Source organism: Triticum aestivum, chromosome 2A (genome assembly GCF_018294505.1).
Source record: "Triticum aestivum cultivar Chinese Spring chromosome 2A, IWGSC CS RefSeq v2.1, whole genome shotgun sequence".
Taxonomy (NCBI): domain Eukaryota; kingdom Viridiplantae; phylum Streptophyta; class Magnoliopsida; order Poales; family Poaceae; genus Triticum; species Triticum aestivum.
The window spans coordinates 723,061,837-723,076,375 of NC_057797.1; the positions used below are offsets into that span (position 1 = coordinate 723,061,837).

The following is a 14,539-nucleotide window of genomic DNA, read 5'->3' on the forward strand; positions in this document are numbered from 1 at the left end:
TTTATGGCTTTATAACGATAATTACGGAAGGCAACACTTGTATAATGAATACAAACACTGATGATATATGTTTATTTTGACTCCGTTGCGACCGTTTATCATTTGAAAGTGGCCCATCACTGGCTTCTACCCCTTTGTAGATGCTACGTAGGGTGTTTCCGCAATAACAAGGCAACCCTTAGCCGACGTGTCGGTGCCCGAAGGTGGTTGTGCTAGCAGAAACAAGGCAATTAGATATGCGGGCTTTATAACTTTCACTTACTCATAGGAGCTAAAAGTTGGGAGGCCAGTTACTAGCCCCCGGTTAGTGTTTGGCGATAGTCGAGGTCAAGCCATAAACACTTCGACCAATGTTATGAACGGACCGTCATTTAACACGGGGTGACCTCTATCGATCTTATAGTTTAATACAGTCATCGGATCGCTGACCAGTTTATGCTTATTGTGACAGTCAGTTTTCGGCTTTCTCCACGGAGGCGCTTAACCATGCTAGCTGGAAGCACAATCGCAGTGGTTCTCCCTTTGTGAACCTAGCCGAACAAAGTGGAACGTAGGAGGCAAGCGCAGGAGCCGGGAAACCCAACTATTGACCGAATACACAATTCGAAACTGATGCATATAAAGCAATATCCGAGAACATTTTGCCGAGGACTCCTCGGAGTACCTTGGCTTTTGGTGGGTTCGGCTCAAGTCGCAGCCCCCCGTTGATATTGTCGATGCTTAAAAAGTGTCCGGCAGTGTACTGCGGGATTTATGCTCGGACCCAACACTGAGGTGTAGGCAGCAAAAATGCCGAACTATGGGTCAAAAAAGAATTCCCAAGCTAGATTATTACACAGGGTACCTCGGTCAAGAGGATGTCCCGCCTCATAAAAGAAAAACACACAAATAGATCAAAAGTGCCATAAGCTAAAACTTTATGCGGAAACTTTACGTCCGAACTATGGTAAGTCTTTTTGGTGCCAATCCGAAAATTGGTCTTAAAATTAGTTTGTGCTTCCGTCGTGCTTTAAAATGACACATCCGATCTCAAGACTACGAGTGGTTCAGCCTTCGGCTTCAACCTCCTATCCCTAAGGCGGAGTGCTTCTCAGGCCGGTTTAGCGAACTAAACTTGAGCGGCTTTAGAGAGAAACCAGGCTATCTGGCTATTGACCACATACTCGAGTCGAGGAAGGAGTGATAGAAAAAGACTTTGCAACGAACAAGAAGAAAAACATTTATTATAAAACGGCTCATATAAATTTTAAGAGCCCCCAGTTAACATGGACAAAGGGAGTTTCTTTTAACAAAAAACTCACGCGAGCATGGTCGAACCGAACACAAATTAAATTTTTTAAAACTTTGAGCATGAAAGTGACTTAGCTGATTAATGTGTTCGGCGTTGATGATGCGGGCCGAGCTTCCAGTGGGTCGAGGTCCTAGCCCCCAAGCCAATCCCGAGGTGTCCGAGCGAAGAGCTCGGCTTGATGAAGTGGCGATGCCTCACGGTCGATGTGACGAGCCGAAGCACCTGGTCCAGCCGAGGTGACGAAAACCCTCATGACCGAGGTGCCGAAAAAAAGAAGTGTTCAACAATAAATGTTTGAACGAACAACTTTATTGTTTAACACAAGTATAATCTTTGGTCGAACCAAACAAGAATTAATAAATTGAAAGAAAAACTGAGCATGAAGGCGACTTAGCTGGTTACTGTACTCGGTATCCTTAACGAGGTCCGAGCTCGTGCTGGGACGAAGACGTAATCCGGTCAACCAAGTCGATGTCTACCATGCCGACCTGCTTCAACACCTCGCCGGATTAGTATCTGGGTTTTCTTCTGAGTCGTTCTCCGGTACGATGGTGCGAGGGGCGAGCCCGGCCAGGGTTGACTCCTGGTGTTCGGACGCCGAAGTCGGGTCCAGACTTGAAGCTGGATTCGAGATAAGAGAGGTGAGTCTGGCCGGAATTGACTCCCGATCTTTGGACGCAGAGGTCGCATTTGGGCTTGAAGAAGCAATAGTGCAGTGATGCCGACGCAGGCCGGATCTTGTGACGCGGTCGATGCCCGCTTACTGAAGTGACCATGCAGCGATGTCTGGCGATGATGTTGGTGATGATTTAGCCTTCACGATCCAGAACTCTTGTTCGGCTTGCCGAGATGATGATCCGATAAGGTTGGGCCCGGTCGATGAAGCGACGATCCGTCTGGCGTAGGTCGGCAGACGTGGAGTAAGGGCTGGTTTGACACCGGCACGACGGTGAAGATTACCTCCGAAAAGGAGCGAAATTTGTGAGCATGTGTTCGGAAATAAAACACAATACCCTAGAAAGAGATTCTTCCAAAAGGTTGTCCAATATCTCGTTCATGAAAAGGGAGGAACTCAGGTCGGATTCGTATTCATGCAGAAAACAGATCCAAAAAATGATGCACTAATCGGAAGGTTCCCGGAGTTTGAATGTCGGGTCAAGCTGAAATTTTGAGAGGTGGCAGATATGGAAATTCCACAGAAGATGAATGGTTGGATCTTCGAAATAACCTTCGAGCTAGGCTTTGGAGACCACGCCCTAAACTCGTTTAGATTCCCATCCAGACTCGATAGGCCTCCGGTATATCATAGATCACCGGAGATTCCTCCATCGGAAGGCGACGGAATTTTACAGGGTCATTGTAGCCTCAATTTCGCACAAGTCCACAAAAGGAATCATCAAAGCGATGCTCGAGGAGGTGGTGGTAGTGGATACAAGTTTGCTATTCAGAAAAACAGCACGGTCGCCCGAGGGTAATGTTGATGTTGAGCCCCCGAGCTCCATGGTTGATTCCTCCATGATCATGATAGAGATCGGAGTTGATGTTGATGAAGGCCCTTGTCCGAACATGACGATTGGAGGCAGGGCACAGTCCTCGGTCAAGCCAAGGTGACCAGTTGAGCCGACGATGAAGATGCCAACGTCGCAGTTGATCTGCAGGCGAGCCATTGATCTTTTGCCGATCACACATCGGAACTCTCAATGAAAGCACCATTGTTGGTGTCAAAACTGGTAGATCTCGGGGTAGGGGGTCCCGAGCTATGGATTCTCAGATCAATGGTAACAGGAACGAAGGAGACAATGTTTTACCCAGGTTCGGGCCCTCTTGATGGAGGTAAAACCCTATGTCCCGCTCTTATTTATATTGATGGAGTATCAAGTACAGAGTTGATCTACCTCGAGATCATATGTTGTGGTCTAAAACCTCAGGGTATGGTGAATAATGTCATAATGATCTATCGACTAGCCTGGCCTCGGCTTATATAATGTACCAGAGGCCTAGGCCACTACAAGAAATCTGTTAATACATGATGGATCTTGTCTATCACGGATCAGTGCAAAACTGTCATGGGTGCCCATCCTTGACGGATTTGTAATCCGTCATGTATATCGCGTCATAATTTCATATTGTACCTTCCATGACAGTTCTTGGCCGTCATGGATATGCCCCAGGCCCGCCCAAGCCCAAATCTCTATGACAGAACAATCCGTCATAGATTAACGCCATGTAGGCGCCACATAGGATTTTCAATTTACCAAATTGAATGACGTGGCTGCCTACGTGGATACTATTTTCCGTCACTAAATTTGGTTGAGCCCATTTCTTCTCGCCCAACATTGACCCAATACGTTTTTAGCATAATATGTTTCACAAATCCTAATGCTAATTTTGGCCCAACAAAAAGTATTTGCAAAGTGTCAAACATTAGGTTTATTTGATATGCTGCCAGCCATATTTATGTATCTACAACATAGCAGTTTACAAAATCCTTTATGAAATGATAACTAACAACATAGATTCACAAAAATATATTACACAACAGGGTTAAGAACCAGTACAATCCATTTTACATGAACATAACATATAAACTATTGAGGTTGTCATTCATGCTCTCGCGGTCAACGCTCTTGATGGCAACTTATATGTCGTGGCTGATTGTGATGTGCAGCACCAAGTAGCCCGCGATATGATCGTACCTAACATATTTACAAGAATATTAGACATATGTAGATACACATAGATAGTAGAAATAAGAGAATTGCAACAAATATAAAAATGAATTACATGATGTCCAAATTCTTAAGAGAATAACATTGTATCTACTATATACAAAACAAGAGTAAACATGAGGTTGCTTAAAATTAATCCAGAGAGAAGTGTGTAAAATGAAAGTCAAATGACTAACAAACACACATCACAAAACTCAAGTACTATAGCAGTACTGTAGTAAATAAAAATAATACTTGCTTGCAAGTGATTTTCAAATGGCATGAAAAATATCAACGAAGAATATGATAGAGTTTCCTTGAGAGATATGCCACATTAAGCCATGTACTTGTTATTAGATGAAAAATACAAATGGAAAAAAAGTTCTTTCTGAGTTTTTCACCATCTCTTCTCTCTAGACAGGAGTGCTCAAAATTTGTAATGTAGTGGACTATGAAACTTGAAAAATACTTGATAAACAGTGAAACAAAAGATAGGAAAGTGTAGCTTGAAATGATCATGCGTTATTTATATATTCATTCAGGATAGATAGAAAAGCACTTTTCTATCATAAATCCATTGGTTCAATTATCCATGTTAATTCTGTGCATAACAATTCTATATGCTGCCCACTTGACCAACATACTACTATTATTTATAACAGGAAACAGTAATGAAATGTAATGTACCAGTATATATTTATACAATGTGATGGCAGTAGGAACAAGGCTTGCCCATGTGTAGCAAACCTCATCAGCTTGAACAAGAATTACAAATTTAGTCTATACATGGCTTAAAAATTACTTCACGATTATTAAGGTACAAGCCGAATCAAAACACATGAACAACGGGTAATGGCCAATCTAGTAGCGTATCGAAGCAATGCAAAGTTGTTAAGGTAGAAGCCAAAGTCTGAAGTTGCTTTTTTCGTTGGTTCATCCTGTACAGATTGCATTTTAGATATGCTCAATCTAGGGGAACCCAAAAGGTATCACCATGAAACAAAAAACACTGTTTAACTATAAAATCCACACTTATGGTTGTAGAGGAGGAACAACAAGCGTAAGTACTTGCATCTGATTCAGAAGATAAAAGAGAGTAGCAAAAATTAAATTGACCATTAACAGCAAATCAAGGAAAGGAGAAGGTGCATGATAACTAGCTGAGGAGCCCAGGCTAACTAGTCCTCTGCACTGAATTTGGTGTAAGGTGCATATATTGATACTACAGAGCCTTATTTCAAATATCTGATGTATCCTCACTGTGATGTTATAATTCAGAATTTATGAAACATTTAACAAACCTTCTCAAAAGGCTAGCTTCTAATGAAATCGATTTTCCAAGAGCTGTTATTGAATACAATATGAAATTAGGAAGCAGATCATGCGCAAAGCTTGTTGCGCAATACAAAAATAGTAAACTTTACCAAGATGAGATACACCTGAATGCTGACCTTAGGAAATAAAGCATCCACTCAGCTTGTTATGCAAAAAGCACCTAAGAAACAACATGTAGGCTATCAGATTAACAAGTTTCCCTCACTGTCCAACAAACAATTTAAACAACTGGAGGTGCAGCAACTCCTACAGGAAGAAAATAGAATTCCTACCTGCAAAATTATTTCTTTCTTCAGGCCCATACAAGCTAGTAATCTACATGTAACAGTGTACAGGTTTAATCACGGGATCTGAGCAGAGGAGGGATGCAGAGGTACGGTGCTCACCGAAGAGGTCTGTAGGCGATGCAACGGTCGCATTGCAGGTCGGCGTTCGTCGTCACGCGGCAGAGGGGGTCGCGGCAAGATGCACGGCCGCGTGGGACACGAGGCAGAGGAGGTCGGGGTCGTCGTCGTCCAGCCCAACGTGCGCGAGCGGACCAAGCTAAGGGCGCCCGCCATCCAAGAGGAGGAGAGGGCGCGAGGGGGCGCTGTGTGCGACAGAGAGGACCCACCGGAGATGCGCCGTCGATGCAGGTGACATCGCAGCCGAAAACCTAGCCATGGGCTAGGGGTCGTGGGCGAGCGTCGGAAATCGGGAGCAGCGGATCCAACTGACCTGGAGGACGGAGGGGTCAGAGACCAGGTTGTGAGTGTGTTGCACGGTGGCCGACGTCGCCAGAATCGGCGTGCGTTGGTCGCGGTACGAGGGTTCGCACGAGAGAGAGAAATGGGTTGCGGGAGGGATGGTTTGGTTGGGGAGCGGCGGATCTGGCACCGGCGGAGCCGCGGAGCGGCGAGCTGAGGTGAGGGGGAGGCCCAGCGGCGAGCTGTGGGAGGACAGAGGCGAGGATGTGGTGGGTGGCGGCGATGGGGAATCGGGAGGAGGGAGATAGGAGCGGCGCACAGGAGGAGGGTCTTAGGGTTACCTCCTTTTGTACTGGGAACAGTTAGACGGGCTTTAGCAGGCTTGCACGGGCTTACCAGACCGTCCATGACGATTTCCGAAAATGTCATCAGAAATCCGTCATGGATTAACACATTTCTTGTAGTGAGGATAACAAGAGTCCTAGTCGAATACATTGGTGAAGAGGAGTCCTTGTCTTGATCACCAAGCCTTGTGGAATCTTCCTCTTGTGCGGCATGGGCTGCCCGAAGTGGCCCATGAGTGAATCGCCATGGGGGTCCTCGGCATGATCCAGCTGGTCGAGAGACGACGTGGTGAGTACCCCCTAGTCCAGGACACCATCAGATGCCACCATCATTCTTAAGGCCGTGGACAATCAGGAGACATGGATTTGGCATGCACATTTGGCGATGCAGAGATCTTGCAATGATGTTAATGTGCTCCAGCGGCCACCTCTTTTTGCCAAGGTAGTCAATGGAGAATCATCATCGGTGGAGTTCATAGAAAATGGCCGCACCATAACAAGGGCTACTACCTTGCGGACGAGACATATCCAAGGTGGTCTACTTTTGTGAAGCCAAAGTCCCCAAGGTAAGAAAGAACTCTACTTTCATAATGCTCAAGCAACCGCTAGGAAAGATGTGGAGTGGGCTTTTGCAATTTTGCAAGTCGAATTTGCTATTGTACGAGGACCGTCTAGGTTTTGGGATCAAGCGGTCCTCTGGTACATCATGGCGGCGTGCGTGATCATGCACAACATGATCCTTGAGAATAAGCGTGACGAAGATTTGGATTACACCTTTTATGAGCTCATGGGGAAACCCGTGAAGCCGAAGGGAGGATCAAATCTGATGCTTTGTTAAGACGTACCATGAGATTTGAGATGCCAATACGCATGATGGTCTTTGAAAGGATGTCATGGAGTGGTGGAAGTGGCATGGGGAACAACAACCCTAATTTCATCTTCTCTTGCGATGAGTAATTTGTGTGATGAACAATTTACGTGATGTGTGATGACCAATTTTTGTAATAACTTGAACAATTTGCGTGATGTGTGATGAACAAATTATCTGTAGTGTCTGTGATTCATTTGAGATGAGTTTGGTATGAATATGTTCAATATGTCTGCAATTGTTGTGTCCAATATACATCACCTGTTGGAGCAAAATGGTGCTCTATTTTATATCATCTGTTATAGCAAAAATGTTTCAGGTGACGTATAATTTATTTTTAAGGATGTAAAACTGTTTGTGTATTTAAGATATATCACCTGTTGAAGATGCTTTTATCCATTTATCTGGTATCAACTGAGCGTAACTTAGATGGTTATTAGGTTTCTTGTGATGGAACCAACCCACTAGAATTCAAATCCTACACAACATTGGTGGTCGCATTTTCCTGGATTATTTCTGATGTGCCGGCTCAATCTATCGGATGTGCTCATAGGGGTAGGATGTGCATGAGTGATTTCATAACGGTGAGTGTATGAGCGTGTCTGCATCTATAGTGTGTTAAAAGTGTGTGTGGGGGGGGGGTATCATTTATGCCACTGCTTATGTCGCACTACTTAGTTTTGCCACTAGAAATTTAACTGCTCAAAAATGTCATCAGACACCATTACTATTAGCTCAAATCTCATCTAACATGTTATAATGAACAAAATACCTATGGACCAAGCTCTTCTTCTATCTCATTACAATAAAGTATGGGTCTCACTTGATCCCAACAGTGTTCTTATTTTTCTCTAAAATTATTCGCTTGCTTACTCCAGACAAGTGGGGCCCACACTTATAATTGTGAGATAGAGAGAGCTGACATGTGGGTCTACGGGTATTTTTGACATGTGGGTCTAGGGGTCTAGACAATAACAATGTTAATGGCATTTTCTGAGCAAACATCTAATGGAACGATGGCATTTTTGAGATATCTAATGGCATTTTTGAGGAAGCATCGCAAGGAACAATGACATTTGTGATGAGTTGTAATCTCTAATTGCAAAACTGAGTAGTGAGAAACAACTAGTGACATAAATGATTAAAACCCTAAATAATACGACTCTCATGAATCCAATGAACAGAGTGAAACAGTGAGAATCTCTACTATTAGAGGAGAATCAAACATCGTGATGGTTCGACCTCCTATCCTATCGATACCCCTTCCCCCACCCTTCGTACGTTAAAAAATCAGGAAAACTACCCACTGCTTCGAAAAAAATAGCGCAGAGAAAGGAAAGAAAAACAGAGGCCATGACCCACCCACGAACACACGTCCCATCCTCCATCTCCCCTCACCCCAAAGAAAAGAGAAACAGCCCAACCAATCTCTCCGCTCTCGAGAAATTCACCGCCGCTGCTCCCCTCATCGTCCTCTCCTGGCCGTCGTGGCTGCGGTTCTGGCCGTGGACGTCGCCGCCGGCCCCGCACTCCCATCTGCATGAGGATCATCTATTCTCCATCTCAATCCCCTCCACCCCCCTCGATTCCAATCTAATCTCTCTCGAGAAACTTCACTTGACTCGGTCGTGGCGAAGATGGCCGACGGCTCGCCGTCTGGCTTTCTCGCTGTTGAGCCCTGTTCCGCCTTCGCCCTCCATCCACTTGCTCCAAGATGTCTTCCGCGGCCATCAGCTTCCATGATTTGGGTGTGCGTCCTCTATGTGAATTCGACGGGTCATCTTCATCGCAGGCGGCCATGGGGAGGACACATGTGGCGGAGCAGATGAGGTACGAGGACCCGTAGAAGGCAAACAGCTCAAACTTAAGCCCTTTGCCCCCATCAGGACTCTGTCACAGGTGCGTGCATCTCGATCCTTTCCTTCGTTCTGGTCGGTTAATTAAGTGCCCGTGAACCAATATTCCTCTTGGCCGGCGCTTTCGGCCGATGGCAAAACGAACACAGAGCAAACGTGGCTTGCCTTGGGATGGACTGAATCAGCTAACAACGTAGCTAGCTAGCTTTGCCTTGAGATGGATCCAGTCGATGGATTGATTGGTCGACTAGCAGGTGGATTATGTTGATGGACTAGCTAGCAACACACACGCACACACTGGCATGTAACGCTATTTGTTGTTTATACTTCTTCAACTCACGTTGATACAACCTAGGAGCTACATGTATCACCTGGCTAGGTAGAGTTACGATTACTGCTCAAAGAAAAGTAGAGTTATGATTTCTATACTACTTGGACAAGCAATCGTTGGTGAACTCTAACAATCTGTGAGATCTGTGGGCAACCAAAAGAGAGAACTAGCAAGGCTGGTGAGTTCTCTTTCACTATTTTATCTAGATTCCTCGTGCTAATTTAAGTAGTTCTAAGCTATCATGTAAATGTAACATAACTATTTTAAAGGTTATCGATATAATCCATGTTTTGCTTTTCCATTTTTAGCAAATAGAGTGGATTCTGAAGTCACATATTTGAATTAGCTTTTGGTCGGTCGACTTGAGTAGGAATTCCTTTTATTATCCCATTTGTTATTTCTACCTTGCTCTGTTGTATAAGATACTCCATATAGGAGGTCAAGCTTGAAAAATGTATAATACCCGACTTGTCGAGACTCATGTTAATAAAGTTGTCATGATATTTTCCCTGCTTCAAAGTGCTCCGTGAGGTATTAGTTAACGGTAGTCTGTATTGATTTTTTTTGTACAGAATTTGACCATTTGTGCAGTCTTTGGTTCGTGATGGATCGACCTTATAAAGTCTTAATGATTACCCTTTCCAACAAGCAACAGTGGGGTTGTTCTGCTCAATCCTGCTATTTTTTAGTCCATTAATTTGTATGTGTTCTTCGCCTCAGAGATTTTATTAATTTCGTTTGGGTTCTAATTAGAGATGCATATAAATAACTTTGTTCTGGTTTTCATAAAAGTAATATGGCACACACCTAGAAGGTTATTGATTATACGTTGCAACCCATTTTATTAAGTTGGGTTTTCTTGACACCATTTTCTATTGCACGCTACTGAATATATACAGTTCTTGCAAGAGAACGAACATAAGTGTATTTGGGTGAGGCACCAGATACAACATCTCACTTTTCATTTTGGAAATTATTTTTATTTAACTCCAAGAGGTCACCAGCTGAAGGTATGGTCCATTCTGATCTTTTTGTTTGTCACTAAGCTTGACAACATCTCACCAACTATAGCAGTAATGTGATTCATTCTTTAGGTTGTGTTTGGCAATGAAATAGTAATTTGGCTGCTGAGGTATCAAGGTAAGGACAAAAATATTTCCCATTTTTTTATTTCTATGGTTGTCATAGTCTAATTTAAGCCCGTATTTTTGGTGATTTCGAAATGTATTCAATTGCATGTAGAAATAGAAGATAAATCTTGTTTCAAACTTTGAGTGTATACTGAAGTTACATGAAGCCTTCGGCACTCCTTTTTAGTTATTGCTGATTTAGTTCAAGTACTAAATCAACCACAACTAATATCGACCAGAGGGAGTATATTATGACCTCCTCTTAACTTGCCTTTAGTAACAAACATGCTAGTACCAAAATTAGTTCTAGGAGGATAGTACTAAAACTCTCGTGCCATTGAAAAACTGTTGAGAAATTTTAATTTATTGCATAGTGCAGGCGGAAAAAGTTTAATTCACCCCGAGAAGAGCCCTCCGAGAACAATTGTTTTGGACTTTTGTGGTACTCTCAAGTGAGGGGGCTTTTGTGGTCTTGCTAATATAGATAAACCATAACCATATTTTATATGATTCTCAACATCCTTGGAGCGAAAGACAGTAACTGCATAATGAAGTTTAAATCATATTCATTTGTTTGTTTCAGTGATGAGTTTTTTTTTGTTTGCTTCTTTGACCAGTTTGTAACCAGTCTTCTGGATCAGAGTAACTGAAAGTTGATGTGTAATATTAGGGTTGTGATTGTAGTGTATCAAATGGGCTAATTTTTATATTTGACTCATCACATATAAAATTTGTATTTTTTTTAAATCAGGAACAAATATAGTTTAAGTATTTTGAAGTGAGATGTGATTTTTTAGTTGTTTTCCACATGGTTTGTTTCAGCATGGGATAATGAATTGGTAAAAATCACTTTCCTTTGTTGGTACCAATACCAATGCCACCAAGTGCAGTCACATTGACGACAGTCAAATAGCCTTGCAGAATGGACAATGTTCAAAGATAGCAAGCATTATGTCGTGTCTAGATATGAGTGGAAAACATGCTACATGTGTACTGCTACTACACCAGCCCAAGTACTTATGTACAGTTCTTCCTAAATTCAGACACTAAGAAGCTAAACTTTTGCAAATGAATCTACTTATCCAAGAGGCTGGCAACAAGATCGGGTGTTCAATAACTAGAGGAGCAACACTCGATCGACAGGAAACTATGAGCATGCATATTATCAAGTTTGCCGGTTCTACATTTTAAACCTTAGCCAACTACCTACTTTCTAATTTTCTTGCATGCAGCGAATTGACTTCCCAAAGAACTACATGGAAGGGATATATGTTTGATTTGTTTTGAATTGATTGTAAGAAATACATGTATGGCACATACAACTCTATTCTCAAAACATATATGAATGAAAATTTATTTGATTTTTTTAGCAATGTCTCATGTCTAAGTTTATTGTTCCGTGGCAACGCACGGGCACTCAGTTAGTATTAGGTAAGGAATAAACTCCTGATTTCCTGAAAACAGATGTACGGCTGACTTCCAAATGGGATGGCATACCGTCAGTGCCGACGTCACGTGTAGCTCTCACCCATTTGGAAGCAAGCTGTTGATGTTCGCCATTCGGCGGCTTCAAGGCCGGCACAGGGCAAAGATACGGCACAATGACACCAATATATAGGGCGCATCAGAGGTTTCACATCACAAGCAGACACATCTTCATTTCACATCAAAGTTTCTCATCTCATCCATGCCCACGGACGAACAGCACCGGCAGCAAAACACAGCCGCAACGGCGGCGCGCGCACCGGCCACCACTTCCTCATCGTGGCCTACGGCATCCAGAGCCACCTCAACCCGTGCCGCGTCCTCGCGCACCGCCTCGCGCCCCTCCACGGCGTCGACGGCTCCGGGCCCGTCCTCGCCACCATCTCCCTCCCGGTGTTCGCTCACCGCTGCTTATTCCCTTCGTCCGGAGACGTCAACAACAACAAGGATGCCGCCACCGACGGCCTCGTCTCTTACGCTCCATACTCCAACGGCCTCGACGGCGGCTCCATGGCCAGGGACCGCGAGGCGAGGGCGCGCAGCCGCCAGGCGACCTTTGAGAGCCTGTCGGCCGTCGTCGCCGCCCTCGCCGCACGTGGCCGGCCCGTCACGTGCGTCGTTTGCAGCATGGTTCTCCCCGCGGCGCTGGACGTCGCGCGTGAGCACGCCATCCCGCTCGCCGTGTACTGGATCCAGCCGGCCACCGTGCTCGCCGCGTACTACCACTACTTCCACGGCCACGGCGACCTCGTCGCGTCCCACGCCGCCGACCCCGCGTTCGAGGTGTCCCTGCCCGGCATGCCCCGCCCGCTCCGGATCCGCGACTTCCCGTCCTTCCTCGTCGACACCACGGGCAGCGAGCTGGCCAAGCTCATGAACGAAGCGGCCCGAGAAGTGTTCGAGCGCTTGGGTGATCACGGCTGCACCAAGGTTCTCGTCAACACTTTCGACGAGCTGGAGCCGGCAGCGCTGGCGGCCATGAAGGAGCGCCTAGACGTGTTCGCCGTGGGGCCGGTGATCGGGCCCTCCTCCTCGGCCGAGCCGCGCATCCACCTGTTCAACCACGCCGGCGCCGACGAGAAGAGGTACATGGAGTGGCTGGGCGCGGAGGCGGCGAGGTCGGTGGTGTACGTTTCGTTCGGGAGCGTATGGACGTACACCGAAAAGCAGATGGAGGAGATTGCCAACGGGCTGCGCCCGTGCGGGCGGCCGTACCTGCTCGTCGTGCCCAACGATGGGCGGCAGGAGGACGTGAGCCGGAGCCTGGACGACGTCGTGCTAGAGGGGCTGGGCATGGTGGTGGAGTGGTGCGACCAGCCGAAGGTCCTGTCGCACCCGTCCGTGGGATGCTTTGTCACGCACTGCGGCTGGAACTCCGCGCTGGAGGCCATGTCGCTCGGCGTGCCGGTCGTCGCCGCGCCAAGCTTGTTCGACCAGCGGACGAACGCGTTCCTGATAGAGGAGGAGTGGGCTGCCGGCGTCAGAGGGGAGCGCAACAGCGAGGGCGTCTTCACTCGGGAGGAGCTCGCGAGGTGCGTGGAGCTGCTCATGGGTCATGGCCCAAGGGCCATTGAAATCAGGGAAAGAGTAGAGGCTCTGAAAGGGATGGCGCGAGAGGCCGCGGCTTCAGGCGGGCCGGCGGAGCGGAGCCTCCGAAGCTTTGTCATGGCGGCCGGTTCAAACATCGGATGAAGTTTGCACGACGATGCATTTCCAAATCGATTAAGTTGATGCATGCCAGCTGGAGTGCATGGAACAGCTAGCTCTCTCCGTCTCGATCGGGCGTCGTTTGCAGCCACTTAAGCTAGGTTTATTAGTCTTACCTGAATTATCCGTTAGCACGGCCGAACAACATTTGAATTGTGCCCGCCATACCAGAGAGGCGCACACTAAGGTCTAGCAGAAATTCGTATCAGTAGTACATTAAGAAGCATGCTACATAGACAATACTTTTGGTACGATTTTTTTGCGGCGATTTTGATCTTAAAGAGCCTACTTTTTTATTAAAAAAATCATACCAAGGCATTATTTATAAGTTGAAGCAATGTTTGGAATATGCACCAAGTCGTGAGAAAAATATCAATAAAAGATTATATTAAATATGTTTTAGGCCATCTTTGAATACGCTTGAAGATTAATAGAAAAATTGTCTATGTCTGAGCGAAATGACCCTAGTTCGTTGCATGCAACTCGACCCTCACATAGCATCTCTCACTTTCCCCTTCTTCTTTTATCCCCATTGATTACGCCCTTTATTCTCGCCTTTCTTTATTACTCCTATATGCCCATTAAAACCGATCATGCATACTCCCTCAAATTCATATAGCCCCCTCTAACATACTTCATATTAATAGTAATTATGTACATGCAATGACGTGTTAGGTAGGATATTAGTGGCACGTTATATTAGGTAAGGTATGTTTGTGGCACATTGATATTTGGTAAGATATTAATTGCTTTCTTCGCCGGAATAGTAAGATATTTTTTACATGGAAGATTTCATGG

The 14,539-nt window shown here is 45.4% G+C and overlaps 1 protein-coding gene across 1 annotated transcript; it reads left to right on the top strand.

The window, feature by feature from the left end:
- The first annotated feature begins 5,799 nt into the window (after positions 1 to 5,799).
- LOC123191926 (cyanidin 3-O-rutinoside 5-O-glucosyltransferase-like) lies at positions 5,800 to 13,726 on the top strand. Its single transcript, XM_044604465.1, has 2 exons — positions 5,800 to 5,969; positions 12,178 to 13,726. Exons 1-2 carry the CDS (start codon positions 5,800 to 5,802, stop codon positions 13,724 to 13,726), a joined length of 1,719 nt encoding a protein of 572 aa, XP_044460400.1.
- Positions 13,727 to 14,539: the final 813 nt, after the last annotated feature.